At 39.1% G+C, this 20480-nt stretch overlaps 1 protein-coding gene across 2 annotated transcripts in view; it reads left to right on the forward strand.

Moving 5' to 3' along the window:
* The window catches only part of GALNT7 (polypeptide N-acetylgalactosaminyltransferase 7), a 155822-nt gene that overhangs the window by 104926 nt on the left and 30416 nt on the right, over positions 1–20480 (forward strand). For both annotated transcript variants that reach the window (XM_031010019.3, XM_031010020.3), the window contains exon 3: positions 18704–18870. In XM_031010019.3, the coding sequence (XP_030865879.1) occupies positions 18704–18870 (167 nt within the window). The remainder of the gene's footprint in view (positions 1–18703; positions 18871–20480) is intronic.

Below are 20480 nucleotides of genomic sequence, written 5' to 3' on the forward strand. Positions count from 1 at the left end.
CATGCTGCTACTGTAAGACTGTACCTCTTCAGTCATTAACAGTGTTGAAATTTGCTTTTGGAAATGTAAGTCCTCCATATGGTTGATGTCATTTCCTCATTGTAATTAGAGTACATCGAGAAGGCATATAATCACTCACTGAGTGATGAAACATGGATTGGGAGAGATGACTCAATAAACATTTTAAGGAATGTTTGTAAAGTGTGATTTTCAAATCTGTGTTGAACTTAAATTCCCAACTTGTTCTCTGCACAACTGTTTTTTACTGACTTGCACCTTGGTACAATGCCATTGGTCTCCATTGAAGTCTTTATGGAAAACAGCGCAGTGAAACTCATTACTGTGTTTACCATAAGGAGGCCACTGCTTTTGTTGTTTAAAAACAACAACAAAAAATCCCATCTGATCTTCACGCCATGAATATTGTACTTCTTCTGAACAACTGGTTTGTTAAACACAGACCTCACCAGGTTTTCTTGCTAGAAAATTCAAGCCAATATTGTGATTTACCCATAAGAAGTATTTGGTATACCCAACCCACCATGCTACTCACTTGGGGTGGTGCATTCATAGTGTGCTCATTGTCAGTCGTACCCCAGAACTGTGCACACAGGAGCCCTTGACCCTCTGGTATATACTTCTAAAACCTCATTCTTGATTCCTCCTTCTTTTTCCTCTCATTCTTTCTTTATCCATCTTTTTCCCTCCTTCTATTTTTAACTTTTGTAATACTGTTTTATTCTGTGTGTCTTTGTAAGCTGCTCAAAGTCCTTGTGGAATAAGGTGTAGCATAAGTTAATAACTAAGTCAAAAATGCAGACCTTTATTTGCTCAGACTGTTAAGTTATCTATACATCCATGCATGGTGCCCAATGTTGATCCTTACTCCTGTTGTTTCAGCTCAAATATATTGGTGTTTGATAAGCTGGTACTTCTGTAACACAGAATATGGCATGTAAGCTCATATTTGAAATGAGAGTCCAATATAGCTATAAACATATGGCTTACACTGTGAAATGTTCTTTTTTTCCTTTCCCAGGGAGTTTTGAAGAAATATACAAGAACATATGTCCAGTCCTAGGAATCCCTGCCAGATTTTTTTTCTCTAAATTGTGGTTTGAGATTTCAAATCATTAACTGGATACATCTGTCTGAGTATGTTTTCCTTTTCAAAAAAAGAAAATTTGAAAATAGCTACCCAAAAGACATAGTTCAGTATTCTTAATTTTCCATAACATATTTAGTATCCTCAACCTTTAAAATTAAACTGACATTCTCTGAGCTGTGTGCAGTCACTTTGTTGGTGGCCATGTATTTCCTGGGTATTGGGTGAAAATAAGGAATTTATTTTCCTGTATGTTGTTTAAGCATATATTTGTGTGTAATTCTTAGTAAACTTGTAGGTTTAAGGAAAGAGCCTTCAAATTAGAGTCAAAGGATTCATTTTTAAATCTTGCTGCTGTCACTAACTGTGTGACTTTAAGCAAATCATATAACCTAACAGAACCTCAGTTTCTTTATATATAAAATGAATAATAATAATAATGCCTGCCCTTTCTATTTCACAGGGTTACTGTGAAACTCACATGAGATAACATGTATTAAAGTGCTTTGAAGCTAACAGCAGAGCTATTAGAACTGCATTGCCTCAGTCTGGGATAAAAGGAGATCACAATAACTAATAGCAAAATCACCATTTATTTGGCTTAAATACTATCTACTCTGCTAGAATTTTAACTCCCTCAAATTCACAACTAGTTCTGGGAGTCAGCCGGGGATGTTGAACATATGCTTGGGAATGGATCCTGTTGGATTCCTCATGGATGCTCATGTGCCTTCTCTGTGGCTCACTGCTGTCGTCTCCTCTGCTGCTCTTGCAGCCAGTGCTTAGTGACTCCACGGTCATAGCACCTGACGCCTCTAATGTCCTCACCAAAAGGAAATACAGTCATCCCCATGCAGCCACTCTTAGCAACTGTCAGCTGTGAAGTTCTCACCTACATCTTCTCTCATGGTATCTCAACATGGGGAGCATAACTTTCTCATTTTTGGGGGCTCATTAGGACACTAAGTGAGGAGGAGCATCAGGGGATGGCTGAGACTGAGGTGTTCTCTAAAACTGTATTCGAACGTTTCTGTCCCAGAGTTTATACACATTATTTAAGGTTATAGTAGAGACTGCAAGCTGAATGGTCCAATGACGATGTGACCTTTAAGAAGCCTCTGGCTTCCTTCGTGAATTCTAACCGTACCGTTACTGTGTTTGAGGATCATTGGCAGCCGAGCTCTGAGTGGGGAACTGAGATAAGAAAGGTGTTGTCATGATAACACCTGGACAGCTGCATCCCACAGACTATGGGAGTGCCAGGAAACTGGCTACCTCACAGCAGAGTAGAGAAAATGGAAATAAACACAAATATAAGCTTTTCAGTGAGCTGTGGGTCAGAGAAGGCCACAAGTGGTCTGGCAGATCATGGTGCAGCTCTTTGTTTCATGAGCTACATGCAGCAGTAGTTTTTATGAGCTCTTTTTGTAGCTTTCCAGCCCTAGGATTCAGCCATGGTAAGGTGGAAAGTTTCTGGTACTAGCCCTGCTGTTCTGCTAACAATGGTCCACTTTCCTCCAAACCCATTGATTATTTAGACATGAAATAAATCTATGCATCTCAACTCTCTGCCTCAGAAAATGAAATCTGTCCCAGGAAAAGTTCAGATGCAGTAACCTGCTAGGAACTAGGGATGCTTGTCTTAAAACCCTACACACATGGCAAACACTGTTTTATTTAGATTGAGCTGATTGGGAGGGGTGGACCTGATAGGGATATGGGCATGATGAGCTAAAGCCACCAACTGGCGCTACCTTCAAAAATGGGTCCTACCTTCCAACTATGGCACCATACAGTACACTCCAAAGCAAGGATTGTAGTTAACAGCCATACTTTCTTAATTATCTAGTGTCATCCTGAAAGGCAGACCCATCCATTAATTCCATGAGCATTGATTTTGACTTTCAGCCTTAAATAGAGCAACAAGTAAACATTTTTTATTCCTTTTCATTAATATTTAATTCATTAATGAGGAAAATGGGTAATGTTCTGTGATATAGTACTCGTGTGACAAAGGAGTAGTCCCAGGAAAATTTTTGGAATCAAATCAACAAGTATGTATTGAGTTTTGACATAATACATGAAAATGCTGTTTTGGCTAAGAGCAGAACTTCTGATGATTAGTTTTGCTGACATTTTAATCTTGGAGATGATAAGGTAGAATTATAGGCTTAATTTTGACCTTCACGGGGATTGATTGATAATAACATTGGAAAAAGGTAACTAGGTTATCTTAGAGTCTCTATTAGCCAAGGAAAAGAAGAGAAAGTCTTCAAGGAATTGAGGCATTGTTTGAGAAAATGATTAAATAAAAAACTATAACCTCAGTTTTATTTTGTCTAGTTAAAATAAAGAATATATAGTATTATCAAGAAAAGAATAGTCTACATGGGGGTTAGAATAAGGGAACCTAAGAAAAGGTGTGATTATTGTACCACTAGCTATCCATCAGAGAGGGAGCTTGAGTCAGTCAGTATAAATTTAGTCTGTTCAGCACACCCTATTGTGGAGGAGGAAGCAGGGAGCTTCAAAACTGTAAGGCATCAGCCATTAAAACAGATTCTGTGTTTGCCAGCAACCTTCTCACTGTAACCAGAGTTTGCAGGCAGAGTTTCCAGTGATGACTAGGTTGCATGAAAATTTGTTTTTTTTTTTCTCATTTCAAACAGTATTTTATGTATCAGCTTCTTGTTTGGTGAGCGTGTGTAATTCTCTTAAGTTTAATTAATTTTGCATATTTATAACAATTTTTAGGACCTACCAAGTAGTACCATCTCTGTCTCTAGCTTACCTTCCTGTAACTTCAACAATGACCATAGAGGAAGATCTCCAATAATCTCAAATTTAAAGAGACGATAGATAGATTGATTGATAGATTGATTGATTGATTAAAACTTAGTGAAAAGCTCTCAGTTTAACTCTTAGTTCATTAATATATAATAAACTAAAATTTACAAAAATATCAAGTGTAGCATTTAGACTTGGATTATTTGCCCATAAACAAATCTGTTTAACTAGTTTAACCTTAAACAAAAAAATGTGGAGCGGGGTGGTGCGAGCTACTAGTTGAAAGGATATATGAGTATCTCATAGAACCCAAGGTCAGGAAGTACACATGGTGGCTGTGGGAGACTCGGAAGTACAAACTGAAAAGTTGAGAACTAAAGTCACATGCTCTATCTTTCTCAGAGTTCATGAATTCTCATCTCTACTTCTTTCTCTCTGCTTCTCCATGAAAATAGCTGTCCAGTCCTTGCCTGACAATGCAAGAGCCTAGTAGAAACCAACAAGAGTTCCAGAAGCTCAGAGTTTGCAGAGAAGGACTCTGATTGGCACTTCTCAAACAGGTGTGCACTCTGAGTCCATTTTGATGGCCTAGGGATGACGTCACATGGTTGCTTTTTCTTGGGAACTGCTGTTTAAGGAGATTCTTAGAGAAGGGGACCTCAGTAGGGCCAAGTGATGGAACAGCTTTCAGAAAAACAGAAGACATTCTAGATATGTATTCCAAGTGTTGTCTGCAACGATTAAAAAATTGCTTTAAATTCTGTTCAGAGTAAAATAATGAAAAAGCAAAGAGTAGGCAGATTATTAGGGCATATTATATGATTTTAATGTATGAGAAGAAAGACAGATGTGCAATACTTTTTTGTTTCCTTCTTAGTTATCTGCAGGAGTTATTTCCATATTGAAAGTATTATAACTGACATCTTAAGAGTGCACTAGATTTGTTAAAGCCTTTAAAGCCTCTTACAGCACCAGCTATTGAGGAACTTGCCAGATGAGTTTGAGAGGAAGTACTGTCAGTAATCCTCAGGTACTGGAGAGAAGAGGAGAAATTTTAGGAAACTGGAGGTGGGAAAATACTACCTTATATTTTTCAAAGGGGAGAGAGAAAACTTGTTCTTGGAAACTTGTCACTGATACACAGTACTTAAGGGAGATCATTTAAACATATTTAAAAAGTAGCCATCACTAGGTACCAGCATGGGGCTATGAAAAAGAGTCAGACCAAAGTCACAGCTAAACCTAAAAGAAGACATGTGTTTACCTTAGTAGACCAGGAGACTGTGTGATAGATATCTCATGCAGTGTGAGTTAGCAAGATATTTGAGTAAAGTGTTCAGATCCCCGTGGAGAAGAGAAATAAATATAGTTTGAATGATAGTACAATTAGGTGAAATTGATAAATGGAGTGATATCAACCTCTCAGGGAAAACACATAGCTTTAAAACAGTATTTGACCTCATATTCCTCCATATAAACAGTAGATAAAGTGGAATCATATTAGTCCAATTTTCAACATAGAAAACTGGGAGGGATGGTTATACACAACAAATGACAAAAACCAAAGAGGGCAGAACCTGCTGGAACATGCACCTAAACCAACAATATAAAATGCAATAAATGTAAACATGGTATTTTATATTAAGTTCAACTGCTAAAATATAAAATGGGAAACATTGGACTTAATAGTAATTTGGGGAGAAAAATTTTAGGGAATTGTGAGATAGCAATATGATATAGTTGCAAAAATACAGTGCCAATATAATTTTAGATTATACTTTTAAAGGAATTATATCCAGACTAAGAGTTGTAGCGTTGATCTCATATATTGTCCAGTCCACATCTGAACTATTGTAGCAGTCCTTTTTGGGAAAGACATTGACAAAATGGGGCATTTCCAGAGAGGGATAATGAGGAATTTTAATCTATAAATTTCTTTCGAAGCTTAGATTTTTTATTTTGCTATGTGTAATGCACTGTATGGAATAAAATCTACCATACCGTGTTCCCAAGGAGCATACTTTGTGTCGTTCCAACCAGTGTCCATAGAAACTGAACACTTGGGTAAAATTCACTCCCCTCAGTCTATTGATTTTGATAACTGGGTTTAACAGTGACGTATTAGGCCATTCTTGCATTGCTGTAAAGGAATAACGGAGACCAGGTAATTTATGAAGAAAAGAGGTTTAATTGGCTCATGGTTCTGCAGGCTGTACAAGCATGGCACTGACATATGCCTGGCTTTGGGGGAGGCCTCAGGAAGCTTACAATCATGGCAGAAGGCAAAGGGGGAGCAGGTCTCACATGGTGAGACTGAGAGCAAGAGAGAGTGGAGGGTAAGCTACACATTTTGAAACAACCAAATCTCACCAGAACTCACTGTTGTGAGGAGGGCACCAAGAGGATGGTTCTAAACATGAGAAATCCGCCCCCACGATCAAATCACCTCCCACCAGGCCCCACCTCCAACACTGGGGACTACATTTTAACATGAGATTTGTGGGGGGCAAACGTCCAAACTATATCAAGTGATAAACTGTCTTTTCACTGAAAATGTATATTGATTTCTGAATGCTAAATTAAACTTTGTATTCTACATTAGTAACATATTCAAGTGTCAGCACTGTTTCTTATAAATTGTAAGCATTTTTCCACTTCCTTTTATGATGAAAATGAGCAAAAGAGGTTTTAGATGAAAGCAGGAAAGGTCCTCAATTTATTATAAAATAAAAATGGAGGCCGGGCATGGTGGCTCACGACTGTAATCCCAGCACTTTGGGAGGCTGAGGCAGATGGATCACCTGAGGTCAGGAGTTCGAGACCAGCCTGGCCAACATAGCGAAACAAAAAAGTTAGCCAGGTGTGGTGGCGCGTACCTGTAGTCCCAGCTCTTCGGGGGGCTGAGGCACAAGAATCACTTGAACCCGGGTGGCAGAGGTTGCGGTGAGGCAAGATCACGCCACTGCACTCCAGCTGGGTGATAGAGCGAGACTCTGTCTCAATAAAAAGGAAAAAAAAAGGATAGTTAAAAAAAATCAGTGTTTCTCAAATTGAGGATTTGTTTCCTATGCCTAAAGAATCTTCCTGGTTATATTTACTTCAGAATTAAGGGGAGAGAATCAAAAATGACTCTGTCTTGAGAGTCCTAGTGAATGGTCTAAAAGTAAGAAACAACCTTTAAGAGGAGCGAGAGATGAGTAACTTCCACACACCAAATACACAAAAGCATGCACACACACATTATTGTAGATTAATGATAGTGTATATTGAGTGCAGGGACTCGCAGCCTCAAAATGTTACGTTTTTCATAGTCTGCTGAATTAGATATTATTTATTGATGAAGTCTAAATATAACAAGGTTTTATATTAAACTACAGATGTTAAAAACATAGCTGATACAGAGAAAATGCAAGTGAGACATTTCATTTTTATTTTTGAAGTCTATTTTTTAAGTTATTGGAAAATCACTATGGAAATTCATTATTCTCATATTTTCTGCTAATGCCAAGCACCTGACCCAGATAGCTACCCTGAAAATATTCTGTAAAATTACTCTAAGAATAACTCTAATCATTGCAAGCCTGTAATCTGAATGGGAGTATATGTGATCAGAGCAGTTCTACAATGTAGCTGAACCAGTACTGTCCTTGGTGTTAGAGGATTTTAAAGCTTTCTTGGGAAATGAGATACCAAAGAGGAGAAATTAGTCGAAAATATATATCAGGGCCCATCCATTTAAATGTTGTCCTTCTTATTAGAACTTATTACAAATTCTACACCAGTAAAGTGAGAGGAATGATGCAGAATAGGGGATTTTACCTCAATACAATGGGCATTTCTTTCTTACTAAATCTTAATATCAAGGCTTTGTGTATTATAAATACTACTTCTGTGTGCTCTACCCAGTGGCTTCATCTCACAATGACAAACCAGAAAAGAGCTAAACTTTAAGATCCTGCCTTCAGGTTGACGGTGGCAAATGAAAGCTTGTAATTGAAGGTAGCTCAATTTGTGTTGGGCTGAAGCTTTCATTTGGGATAAGTGTCCAATCCAGTCGGCCCAAAATTCAGACTCCCTCTCTGGGCTGTTTCTGTGCTCCAGAGGGTCTCTTTTCCTCTCTTCCTTTTCTCTCTAGCATCCTGGTGACAGGAGGATTGTGCACCCTTGAGGAACATGTTTTAGGTGGTTCTGGCCTGCTTACCTCTGTCTCTGCTGCCTCCTCCTGGTTCTGGGTAGGTGTGCCTATCTTCCCGGGTATACTGGCACCCTTTCATCTGCTGCTGAAGGAACCCCTGCTGCAGTAACTTCTATTCAGTTCTCTTGCTGCCTTTGGGACCAACGGTCCTTTCCTCACCAGACCCACTTTGGGGACTTATCTCCATTTTGGCCCTCACTGGTACTGTGGATCCTCTGAAGCCCGCTTGTTTACAAGAGCCTGTCGTGTCTTAAGCCTTCCATCCCATAGAGTTGCCACATGTCATCCTATTCCTTATTACTGTGACCCCTGGCAGGCCACTGGCTCTCAACTCTTAGCTACCATCCATGTTCCCCACTGGAAGCATGTGGAAACGTCTGGGCTCCCTGGCTGCACCTTACAGCCAAGGGAGACTGCACAGCAGATGTGGAAAGGGAAGTTGTCTCTAGGTCTCCTGCCCAAGTACACTTCAGCATGGTTTCTCTTTCACATGGCAACCACCTTCTATTGGATAGTCTCCTCCAAAGCTGGGAAATGGAGGCTGCGCACAAATCCGTTCCTTCATCTGCTTTTGTTACCTTCTATCCCCTTGTTCCCTCCAGATTTTCTACCTCTCCCTAGTAGAAGAGCTTCTACTTCCCTTTTCTGTGGAAGAGGAACATGTCCTCCTCCACAGAATGTGGAGCCATGTAGACTTAACTTGTTCTGTTGCAGTTTTGCCAGTGCACCTTAAAGTAGCGGTTTCTCGTTGTCTGAACAAGTACCCGGGGTTCTTTGTCCTGCATCCAAAAAAATTAAGGAGCATGGACACAAGGGTGGGGGTGGAGTGAAAGTTTAATAAGCGAAAGAAAGCACTTCGCAGCGGAGAGGGGAGTCCGAGTGGATTGCCGAGTTACAGCTGACTCCAGAAGCTTTTATAAGAAACTCTTCTCATCTCTGTAGCAGTTTGAGTAACTTCTCCTATCAGTAAAGCTGTCTGTGCAACTCCCCTTATCTTATGCAGCTGTGGGTATGTCTCTAGGCAAGCACAAAGCGCCACTTCTCTTTTTTGTGTAACTGTGGGTTTGTTTTAGGTAAGCCCCCGTCTTCCCTGTGCAAGTTTCCATGGAGCCCACCATGTATATGCCTCAAAAGGGGAGGAAACTTTTTCCTGGGAGCTTGCTAATTACACAGAGAACAAACGGCTTCTTTTCTGGACGCTGTCTGCTTCTCTGTGTGCAGGTGCAGCCTGAGTTTTTGTCCCAGATTGTTTTGTTTTTGCCCATTGCTGTGACTTTTCAGGCAGACCGCTTCTACACTCTAAGTTTGCCCCAACTGATTTTTCTTTTCCCTCACCCTCATTCCCCACTTCAGAAGTGGGAACTCTAACTGCTGTTAGGGAGATTGGGCATTGATCTTTCTGGCTATTTCTTGCTGGAGAGGAGCATTGTGTGAGGAACAGCAGCTAGGATTCCTCCCGAGGCTGGTTTAAGGGTCCTCAGAAAAAAGGTGCGTTTAACGTGTGGTTCCATTTACTTTACCATTTGGAGCTTGATGGCCTCTAGATGAAAAAAACCAATTTGGGTTATTAGACAACATGTAATAAAATGAGACAAGGAAGGAGGTAAGGACAGCTTAAAAATCATGAGGCTGCTGACATGCCCTGATAACTGGTGGCTATAGTTATGTCTGTTAAGATTGGGTGTATGGGGCTTGGCTTTGGTTAGCTTCCTTGGTTTGACCTTCCCCAAAAAGGAAACCTCCAGGTTATGGGGGCACTTTATTTACTCTTATTACCTGGCAGAATTTGTAGGATAATTGCCCAGAGCTAGAATATTGTTCCAGATTTTGACATTACCCATCCCTTTCTGTCTCCTCTGAGCTGCAGCCAGAGATGGCTGGTTGGTTTACAGGAATAAGCAGGGTTAGTCTAAAACGTAGGCAAGAACTTAAAAATAACTAATGAGACTAGAAATTAATGACCACTGTATGATAAGTTTTGAACATAATTTCCCTCTCTCCAGTACTCCTTTTTGTTAAAAACAAATCATGATAGGACTGAGTTGTTTGCAAAATAGACTTTAGTTTTAAACTTGGTCTGATTATTTACATAAGTGCAGCAAGAATCCTTATTTTTACATAGGCCTTTTAGATTGGCTTTGATGGAACCTTGTTCCACAAGGAATCTTAGATAGGACTTTCTAAAGCCGATCTAGACGTGGTCATGCCTCTAATCCCAGCGCTTTGGGAGCCCAAGACAGATAGATCACCTGAGGTCAGGAGTTCAAGACCAGCCAGACCAACATGGCAAAACCCCATCTCTATGGAAAATACAAGAATTAGCTGGGCGTGGTGGCAGGCACCCATAATCCCAGCTACTTGGGAGGCTGAAGCAGGAGAATCCCTTGAGCCTGGGAGGTGGAGGTTGTGAGCCAAGATCATGCCACTGCACTCGGCCTGGGCAACAGAGCGAAACTCTGTCTGAAAAAAAAAAAAAAAAAAAAAAGAAAGTGACATTCTTTACTCACCGCAGGTTAGGAACCCTGTACAGGGGCTGTGTAGACAAAGTATGAGGCCGGTTTTCCAGGTGGCTTTTACTGGCTCTGCAAGTCGAACTTGACTCTTTAAAGGGAAACACACCCTTTCAGTCAAAGCCTTGGTAAAACAACCAGTTTTTCCAATTGTGTTTTGTTGCAAAATAAAGTAGATTCTTATTGCACTGATGCAAACAACTATATTGTTATAAGTCAAGAATACTTACAACCAGTTTCTGAATTCTAGAGAAACCAGGCAGAGAGAAACAAACATGTTCCAAATTTTGTTCACAGGAGTATACCTTACTTAGTTGTTAAAAGCTCTAGCTAATTTGAAAGAAAGTTTCCTTGACTCTGAAAAACAAAACAAGAATTAGCAGTGTTCAAAGCAAAAATCAAAAAGATTCATTTAGTTTTCTATTAGGTTAGTCCATTCCGTTAACTCTTGTTCTGCTTAATATTTGTAAACATTTCAGCTTTTCATGAGTCCTTTACATTTTTCTATTATCAGAAACCTACATTCAAGAGTACCTATTAAAGTTCCACAGTGATTATAAACCATTTTTTGAAGAAGATTAAAATAAGACAACAATTGTCTGTAAATGACAAAATGTCCAGGGTGGTTATAGTCAAGAACATGATTGACAAATTTGGTTATTTCTATGGCATACAATAACCCAACATAACAACCTTAATTGTGATTGATAGCACATATTCAGACATTAGAACCTTAGACATCCCATACAATTTTGGACATATGTTAATATTTTTCCCTAAAACATAACCTGAAGAATATTAGACATCATTTTGGCAATCCCATGTACCTAAACATGTTAAATAATCATGTTTACCTCTCTTCAGCATGCTCCAGGGACCCTTTGTAGCACCCAAAAGCAAGCGGTCAGGAAAGACAACCTTGAGACTGAAGTTTAATTTTGGGAAGCCTGTGAAATATGTTAGAGGCTTAAAACACTGGATATTATGAAACAAAATTTTACCATAAGTCATTTGTTTTGTCAAAACAATGACTCAAAAATTTGAAAAAAAAAACAAAAAAAAAAACCTTTTCATTAGCCCTTATTACTACATGAATAGAGAGCCAAATTTCACCCTTGCATTAGTCTACTATTAATGTTAACCCCAGTTTTTAATGAAGCCTTATAGACAATCCTATTCAATCTTAACCAGTTTGACCATGAGGTGAGATTTTTACATACATTTTTTGTATTGTTATTTTATAATCCTTTACAAGTTTTGCTAAAGAGTAGGTCAGCATCGTAAGAAAACCTTGTTGTGCTTTTATTTCAAAGTTTAATTTACAGAAAAAAATATATAATACCCTTTTGAATTTAGTCAGTATGTTCACACACATAGTTTCCTTTGCAAGATTAATATTTACAGTCTTTTCACAATTTGCTTAAACCGTCTGCTTTAATTTATCTAATTTAAGACAATCCTTTATCCCTAGGCAAAATGGACATTTCCATGCCTTCTTATAATCTTTTAACTAAAAACACATTTTGCTGTTTTTACACACCTTGCATGCAAATCCATGTTCAGTAGTCTCAATTATATGTCATAATGGTAACTCTTAGCGATTTTTAACTTTAATGTAAAGCCTGGTAAATTGTTTTAATTATGTGCTAGGTGCAGATAAAGTCTGATTCCTTTCAGCGTAGTTAGGAGCATGGTCACTTCTATTTGTTCCCAGACCATACTAATTGTGAAGCAGGCAAGTTGACAGTTTTTAAAAGGCCAGAGAAGCAGTTTGCAACCTTAAAACATGTAGCAAAGCTAGTATCTGACCTGCATAATAAATTAGACCACATTTTTACACCTTGAGGACATTTGTATTTTACCAATAATTCTTGTCTGATTTTATTTTAAATATTAAAGTCATATGAACTGAAAGGTACCACAGTTTTACTTTTACTGCAAAATATTTTATTTCAGTGCTTATTTTTCTTAGGCCAATTAATTGGCCTTTTTATAGACTTCACATATATATCACATGTATGACTACACAGACAGTCAGAAGAAGATCCAGCAGCTCAGGGTGGAGCCCTTTTAAGAACAGGGCTATGAATACAGTTTTCAGGGCTTAATAAACAAGCACAGCCAGAAGACAAAGACAGATGTTGAGAGGGGCTTATCCACCTCTAATTCCAGGGGTTCCATGAGGAAAACAGGGATTTCTCCAAAATGGGATTTGTGGCACCTTAATCTATTTCCCAGGGAGTCCCAGGCCACCAGAAGTCATTCTAGGGCCTTTCATGTATGCATCAAGAATGATAAGACACAGTGGAAAAAAGTAATTCAGTTGACTGAAAAAAAACAACCACAAAAAAAACCTTTTCCAGAAAAACAAGATATATGAAGAGAAAAACATAAAGGCCTTTTACATGTACCCATAGCTCGGATATCCACTTTGAGGTAAGCTGAGCATTCTTTAAGAAAATCCTTTTTCATTAATTAAAATTTTACAGAGAATGTAAACAGTGATCTCCATCATTCCTTTTACTGGTTTGCACCACTACCTTTTCACAATCATGTTCAAGTTCTCCAGTTTCCTTTGGGAGAAAAAGGCTCGGCTCTAGCAAGGGCAGGTTTTCCTCTGGACCACAGATGCCTCCAGTAGCAAAGCTTGATAGTTAAGGAGGCGATTGTCTGTTAGCCTTAGAGGGCAGCACTCCTGCTATATTGTATGGGTTGTAAACAGTTGTTTCCCATGGGTAACCCAGTGGCCTCTGGCACCAACAAAGCTGCCATTGTAACTGCTTAGAGGCAGGCTAACCAGCCTTTAGCCACCAAGTTAAGTTCCTCACTTAGGTAACCCACTGGCCGTTGAGCTGGACCTCAAGCTTCAGCCAAAATTCCCAGGGCCATTTCCTTCTTTTCTGAAGCATAGAGACTGAATGCTTTTCCTTTGGGAAGACTGGGGGTTGATGCTTTAAGTAAGGCTTGCTTTAGTTGGTTAAAGGCAGGTTCCCAAGTTAGTGAGTGAGTTTTAACTGCTTGAGTTTCGTTATGAGGTGGTATAAAGGGCAAGCTATTTCACGGTATCCAGGTACACACAGTCTGCAAAATCCACTAATGCCTAAGAATCCCCTCAACTGTTAAAGGAAATGGGCATCCTTTCTTCACCTAATGCTCTCTCTGGTCCCTTCTGATAAGACTAGACCTAGGTACTTCACTGAAGTCTGACAGAGCCAAGCTTTAGATTTTGAGACCCTATATCCCCTTTCAGCTAAGAAGCTGAAGAGAGCCTCAGTGCCTCCCTGAGACTTCCTTGGTTGGGGGACAGAGGAGAGTGTTATTTACATACTGCAAAGTTTCAACTCGAGGGTGAGAAAAATTAGATCTTTGGACAGGGCCTGTTTCAGCAACTTCCTTCCCATATTAAGGGCTGTCTGAGTAATAAACCTGTTCTTTATTGAATAAAAAGGTTTAAGGATTTTTATTTAGCTTTTGAACTATCATGGAAAGCTTGGAAGAGTTAATAGGTTTGGCTCTAATCCCCTGCAAGTTCTCCAATATACACATTTGAAAGAGTTTCCTTCCCCATTTTCTGATGCTATCATCATGGTCCCATTTATGGTCCTCCAAGGGCACTGGTATTTTCCCCACTTGCTTCTCCATCCCTGGAACATCCAGGAGAGTTTAAATACTTGGGTTAAATCTTGGAAGGCCTCTATACGGCAGTGAAGTTGGGGCTTGCCCCAAGTGAACTTTAGGGTCTGAGGACTAAAGGAGATCCAGGCTGCACTCAGGGGTAGTGCAGACTTGAAGATGGGGTGTTATCCATGTAGAAAAGAGGCAAGAGAAGAGGCATCCCTCAGTCTCCTTCTCTTCAGAGTGACCCAAGATGGAGGGAAAGGCTGGAGGGGCATCCCCCTTCACCCCCTTCCTCCTGTCCTTTGGGTCCCAGTGACCATCCTTCATAGGTGCCGCCCCATGTTTGCAAGTATGACCTTCATTTATGGTCCTGGAGAAGCTAGTCAGCATAACTAGTCATGCTCATCTGCTTATGGCCTTGGCCCTTCACCCTTGCTGGTTTCCTAGACCTACTTTACCCATAAGGTTCCCAGGGTACCCTAAGGGTCCAGGAGAGATTGTATTTGGGCAAGACATTTTAATGGAATGGAGGAAGTCTTTTAATATTATCTCTGGCTTCCCTTGCTATGGCCCTAGTGAAACACTGAAATCCCAGAGAATGGGACCAATTGACTTCCAAATATAAAATCCCCTTTTTGTTTAAATGCCAATGTAGTTGGATGTAGAACAGGTGCCTCAAAAAAGAACATATGAATTGAATGGCTGTCCTCTTGACTGTTAAAGATGGAGCTTTGATATTTACAGATAGGTCATGGAGCCTGGTCCCTAATAGAGGGACATAGGAGGGAGGGGAATTGAACTAGAGGTTTTCGACAAACAGCCAGCAAGACTCCCCATGGAGAAAAAAAATCCCATCCCACTAGGTGGCGCTGTAGGATCTGAGGTGTTAGGTAAAAACTGACTCCACCTCTCCAGGCAAAAGTTAGAGAGGTTTGGAGTTTAATAGGCTGTCCCCAGCAGAATAAAATTAACTTGTCTCATAAAGAAACTGTTTAAATTCATTGGGCAGTGCTGAGCTTTTACGTGGAGGGAAGAAATAACCCAAAAGGAGAAGGAAACAATCCAAATGGAGAGGGAAGAGGATATTCACTTGGGGTGAAATATCCCCTTATATAGTGCCATCAGTGTCTATCATTGAGGACAAAAAGCCCTTACTAGGTGAAAATTTAAACTGATCTTGAATTTCCCCTGTCTCCAGGAAATCACAAACACAACAACTCTGTCTTAGTAATCAGGAATGTAACTCAAAGAGTTGTTGTGTTTGTCAGTTGGTGTCTTAGTAATCAGGACTGACTCTACCCAGCAAGACTCTATCTCTAGGCTGCAAAAACACCTGTAACATTGCATAGAAAGAAGGGATAAGAGGCATGATAGCCATGAAAAGAAAGAAGGAAAATGCAGTAGGAAAAGACTGGAGGTCCTTGTGCCAGCACCCTGACGGCTGTCGGGGACTGGAGATAATACTGAGGGGTAGCCCCAGCCAGAAACCTTCAGTTGCCCTAGGACCTCCTTCCAATCCCATGCAATGTCTGGGCCCTTTGTGAAAGGAAACTGGATTGGAATAGACAAGAAACCTCAGAAATGAAAGTAAAAGGGTTAAGGTCTGCTCTTACCCTTCTGATGATCCCTTCTTCCTGCACCTAAATATGTTGTAGTTTTGCCAATGCACCGTAATGTAGCAGTTTCTTGTTCTCTAAACTAGTACCTGGCTTCTTTGTCCTGCGTCCAAGAAAACTGAGCATGGACACAAGGGTGGGGGTGGAGCAAAAGTTTAATAAGAGAGAGAAGAAATGCTCCACAGCAGAGAGGGGAGTCCGAGTGGATTGCCGAGTTACAGCTAAATCCAAAAGCTTTTGTAAGAAACTCTTCTCATCTCTGTAGCAGTTTGAGCAACTTCTCTTATCAGTAAAGCTGTCTGTGCAATTCCCTTTATCTTATGCAGCTGTGGGTATGCCTCTAGGCAAGCACAAAGTGCTGCTTCTCTTGTTTAACTGTGGGTTTGTTTTAGGTAAGCCCCCATCCTCCCTGTGCCAGTTTCCATGGAGCCCACCATGTATATGCCTGAAAAGGGGAGGAAACTTTTTCCTGAGAGCTCACTAATTATGGAAAGAACAAAGGGCTTCTGTACTGGACGCTGTCTGCTTATCTGTGTGCAGGTGTAGCCTGAGTTTTTTTTTTTTCCCCAGGTTGTTTTAATTTTACCTGTTGCTGTGACTTTTCAGGCAGACCATTTCTGCAGTCTGAGTTTGCCCCAACTGATTTTTCCTTTCCTTCTGCCTCAGTTCTAGAGGGTATCTCAAAGTAGAAAGATTGTGGGGTGGAGAATAGACATTACTGAGAACAAAATATAAGAGGCATTTCAAAAATATTATCCCCAAAGCAATTCAGGACAGAACTATGGAGCCGCTGTTATGTGTTATATGCTGGGAATATGGTAGTGAGCAAAACAGCTGAGGCTCCTGTCTTTAATGAGCTTACAGTGTTGAAAATTTTGTAGGAAAGATTTCTATGCAAGGGCATAGAGGTATATACAAAAGGATGATTATTGAAACATTATTATGAAATCAACAGAAATGCCCATCAATAAGGAAGTAATTCAGTAGACTATGGAACAGCCATACTATGGAACAGCCATACTATGGAACAGCCATACTATGGAATATTCAATAATGTATTGAAACATTATTATAATGTTTTCATTCTTATTAAAAGAATTATGTAAGTCTTATACATGCTCACATGGGAGAAAAGTCTATACGTACTCATCTGAACATGTATTCTATATACATACCAGACATGTCTACATGAGTAGACAAAATCTTAAAAACTATTTACAGCCAACTATTAACAATGATTTCCTCTAGGAGATGAGATTTGACATCTACTAGGGGATATCTCTCCTCCTCAGAAAAGGGAAGTAGAAGCTCTTTTAGGGAGAGGTGGGAAATCTGGAGGGAACAAGAGGATTGAATGTGACAAAACCTGCTGAAGAGAGGTAGGGAGGGAACTTTCACCTTTATGTCATAAACTTCTATGTTGTTTGAATTTTGTACAACAAACTATGCATCACTTTGTAATTCTTAAGACAAAGAATATAAGTAAGAAAAATACATACCAATAGAGTTATTCTGGCACACAACCTGGTTTACATTTTTTGAATTATTATTTCTAAACTATACATTGGTGAAAGGAGATGGAAACATTTAACAACACACAACACAAAACTATGCTCTATTCCAGCTCTGTTGTCCCCTGTCCTCTGTAAGAACGCAAGGCCTGCAGATGTTCCCCAAATGGAGGTCCCTAGGACAGCAAAGGGGCCCCTCACCACCTTCTGTCACCTTCACCCCACCCTTTTCCTCCCTCCTTCAGCCCTTGATGTTTCTAACTCCGTCCTGTCTCCCATTCAAAGTTTCTATCTTGCCCTTTTCCCCAAGTTGCTATCTTCTGCCTTAGAAGCAAGTCCCAAATTTCCTTTCATGTTTTACGTATTTTCACCAATTCTGGTGTCTGTTGTAAATCAAAATTGCTGTCTTTCTCACCCAGTTCTGCTGTTTTAAGCCCAGTAGTTAGAGTCAGAAGAAGAAAAATGTTGCCTGAGTCCCCATCTGGGTTATAGTTTGTTTGGGGGGATTATTATCCTCACCCATCTAAAATTAGGCATACCTTGCTCTGCCTGCTTCAGTTTCTCTCCAGAAACATTACATCTTCCTACAAGATCTGCTTTTCCCTACTACTGTGTTTTTGAACTTATCCTGAAAGAGTGTTTGGTCCCTCCCAACTTTGGGTTACACTGCAAAGTACTCTTTCAGAATCAAAATGAGTCTTTACCAGTCCCTGTTTGGGGTTTCTTCTATTTAGGAAGAGGCTTCTGGAAACTGTACTCCTGCTACAGTTGTTTCAAATAGTTGTGTAGAACAACTAAGCTCTTTAGCTAATTTGAAAGCTCTAAACAATATTATCACTTTGTTCATTCCACAGTAAATTTCTGAATGCTTGCTATATGCCTCAGGTCAACGTGTTTAATATTTTTCTGAATATTTTAGTAAAACATAGTAATATAGTGTGTTTAGCTTTCAAACGCAGTAATATAATGGTTTATTTAGCAAGTGAAATAAATCTCTTGTGCCAAAAGCTCATTTCAAAAAGGAAAATAAACTAAGGTCCAGGTCATGAAAAAAAAAAAAAAAAGCCAACCACCTGATAGCTGTAAATACTATCTTAAGCGTCCTCAGCATAAATTCACAAATTAAGTCTTTTTATTACAGAATAAGTATTGGTTATGCAGTAGCTTTACCTAGGAGTAACTTTATCTCATAACAGCTTCTCTCTTTTATCTTGCGTTTCTGTTAAATTTTGAAGGCTATATTTCATTCACTTACCGTAGTTAAGTCGATAATATGTAATCCAATCAGAAAACATAGTCAGCTTGGAGCCAAGCAGTATAGATTACCTGTAAATAAATATGATGAAATTTTCTCTTTACAGATGCAAGTATTGGCATTATGATGAAAACTTGCTCACTTCGAGCGTTGTCATTGTCTTCCATAATGAAGGATGGTCAACCCTCATGAGAACAGTCCACAGTGTAATTAAAAGGACTCCAAGGAAATATTTAGCAGAAATTGTGTTAATTGACGATTTCAGTAATAAAGGTAATGGCTGTAAAACTCACATTTTGTCTATAAAATAAGTTAAGCATGAATAATTGCAAAAATGTGATTTCAAAATAATTAGCTTTAAAAAATTAATAGCATCTATTGATAGCATCTGTTATCAACAAGTTGACACTGTGCCAAGCATTGTATGTGAGTTATTTTGTTTAATACTAACAGTAATCCTTTCAGTGGATATCATTATGTCCATTTTACACGCTCAGAGATGTACAAGCAGTACACAAAAATTTGGTTGTACACAAAAATTCAGTAAAAGTATACCACTGATTATAATGTTAGAAGCGAAGATAAACATAGGTAGCATGAAAATATCGTTCAAAATGGCTTTATAAAAAAGCTTCCTCCAAAATTTAATTGAGAATTCTTGCAGTCTGGATAAACCCTTGCTGGTTTTGCAAGGACATGATTAGAATCTTGAAACTGTACACATATGTTAGCACGAATAAATAGAAATATGGCCTATTTTTCCTTTCATCTCTGTGCAGCTGATCCTTTTATTAACTAATCATTTTTAAGTATCCTAGAGAATGTATAGCTTTAAAATTTTTAGTCATATCAAATGCCTTTAGAGTAGAGACTTTAAGATACTTTAAAACTTTTCTTCAGTTCTCATGTTAATGTCAAATCTAAAAGCTTTTAGGCACAACATTTTACGTATGTCCATTTTGTTTATGTCCATCTTTGTTGCAAATTTCTATGACAGTAATGTTTTCATTAAAATACTATTTCTATCTCAAGACAAATGATATTGTTGGTACAATAATAATTGAGATGAACAAAAATCTAAATGTATAAAACAACTTTTCAAAATCGCCCAATTTTACTAATTTTAAGAACCTCTATATTATTAATACCAGTAAAAGTTTATCATATCCTAAAAAAAGTGAAGATACACCAAAAGGTATTTAGCATCCTAAAATAACTGCTTTGCCAAAGAAAAGAACACAATTTCGGACCTCAGAGTATTCTGTATTTTTTTACTGTTGTCTTTTTTTTTTTTTATCTTCTTTTACAAATCTCTAATGAAGACAATCATGCAGGTCCCTTGAGTTTAGAGTAGGCAGAGAAGTTTGGGCTACCCTTGAATGAAAGTACAACTTTAATTAGTTTTTTCAATTTCAAAACAACCTGAAAATCTCAGTCCTATCCTTAGTAAAATTATATACTGTTTGGTTAATCAGACTTGAGTGATAATTTGGTGTGTACTTTCCCTAATATATTCAGAAAGTAAAACTTTTAAGATAAAGATTTTTCTTTTAAAGACTAAATGCATATAAAAGGAGCTAACTCGTAATAGCACTTGGGTTTCTGGGCATCACAGTATCCTCTATAAAGGTTTGGAGCTTTTAACTAGAGCAAATTCCTCACATACGTGTGCATCAGCTAACTGCGGCTGAGTTGGGCCGAAGTAAAAGCAAACCCACACTCTCAGTGGCTCGCACAACAAAGGGTTAGCTTTTGCTCAAACTACACGGTCCTTGTGGGTCAGCCTAGCTCTGCACCCCATCCTCACCACAGGACCCAGGCGTGCAGAGCGGCCTCAGCTCAGACACTGCCTGCAGAGGGGCAGTGGGAAAGAAGACACACAC

This window comes from Gorilla gorilla, chromosome 3 (assembly GCF_029281585.2).
Source record: "Gorilla gorilla gorilla isolate KB3781 chromosome 3, NHGRI_mGorGor1-v2.1_pri, whole genome shotgun sequence".
Lineage (NCBI taxonomy): Eukaryota > Metazoa > Chordata > Mammalia > Primates > Hominidae > Gorilla > Gorilla gorilla.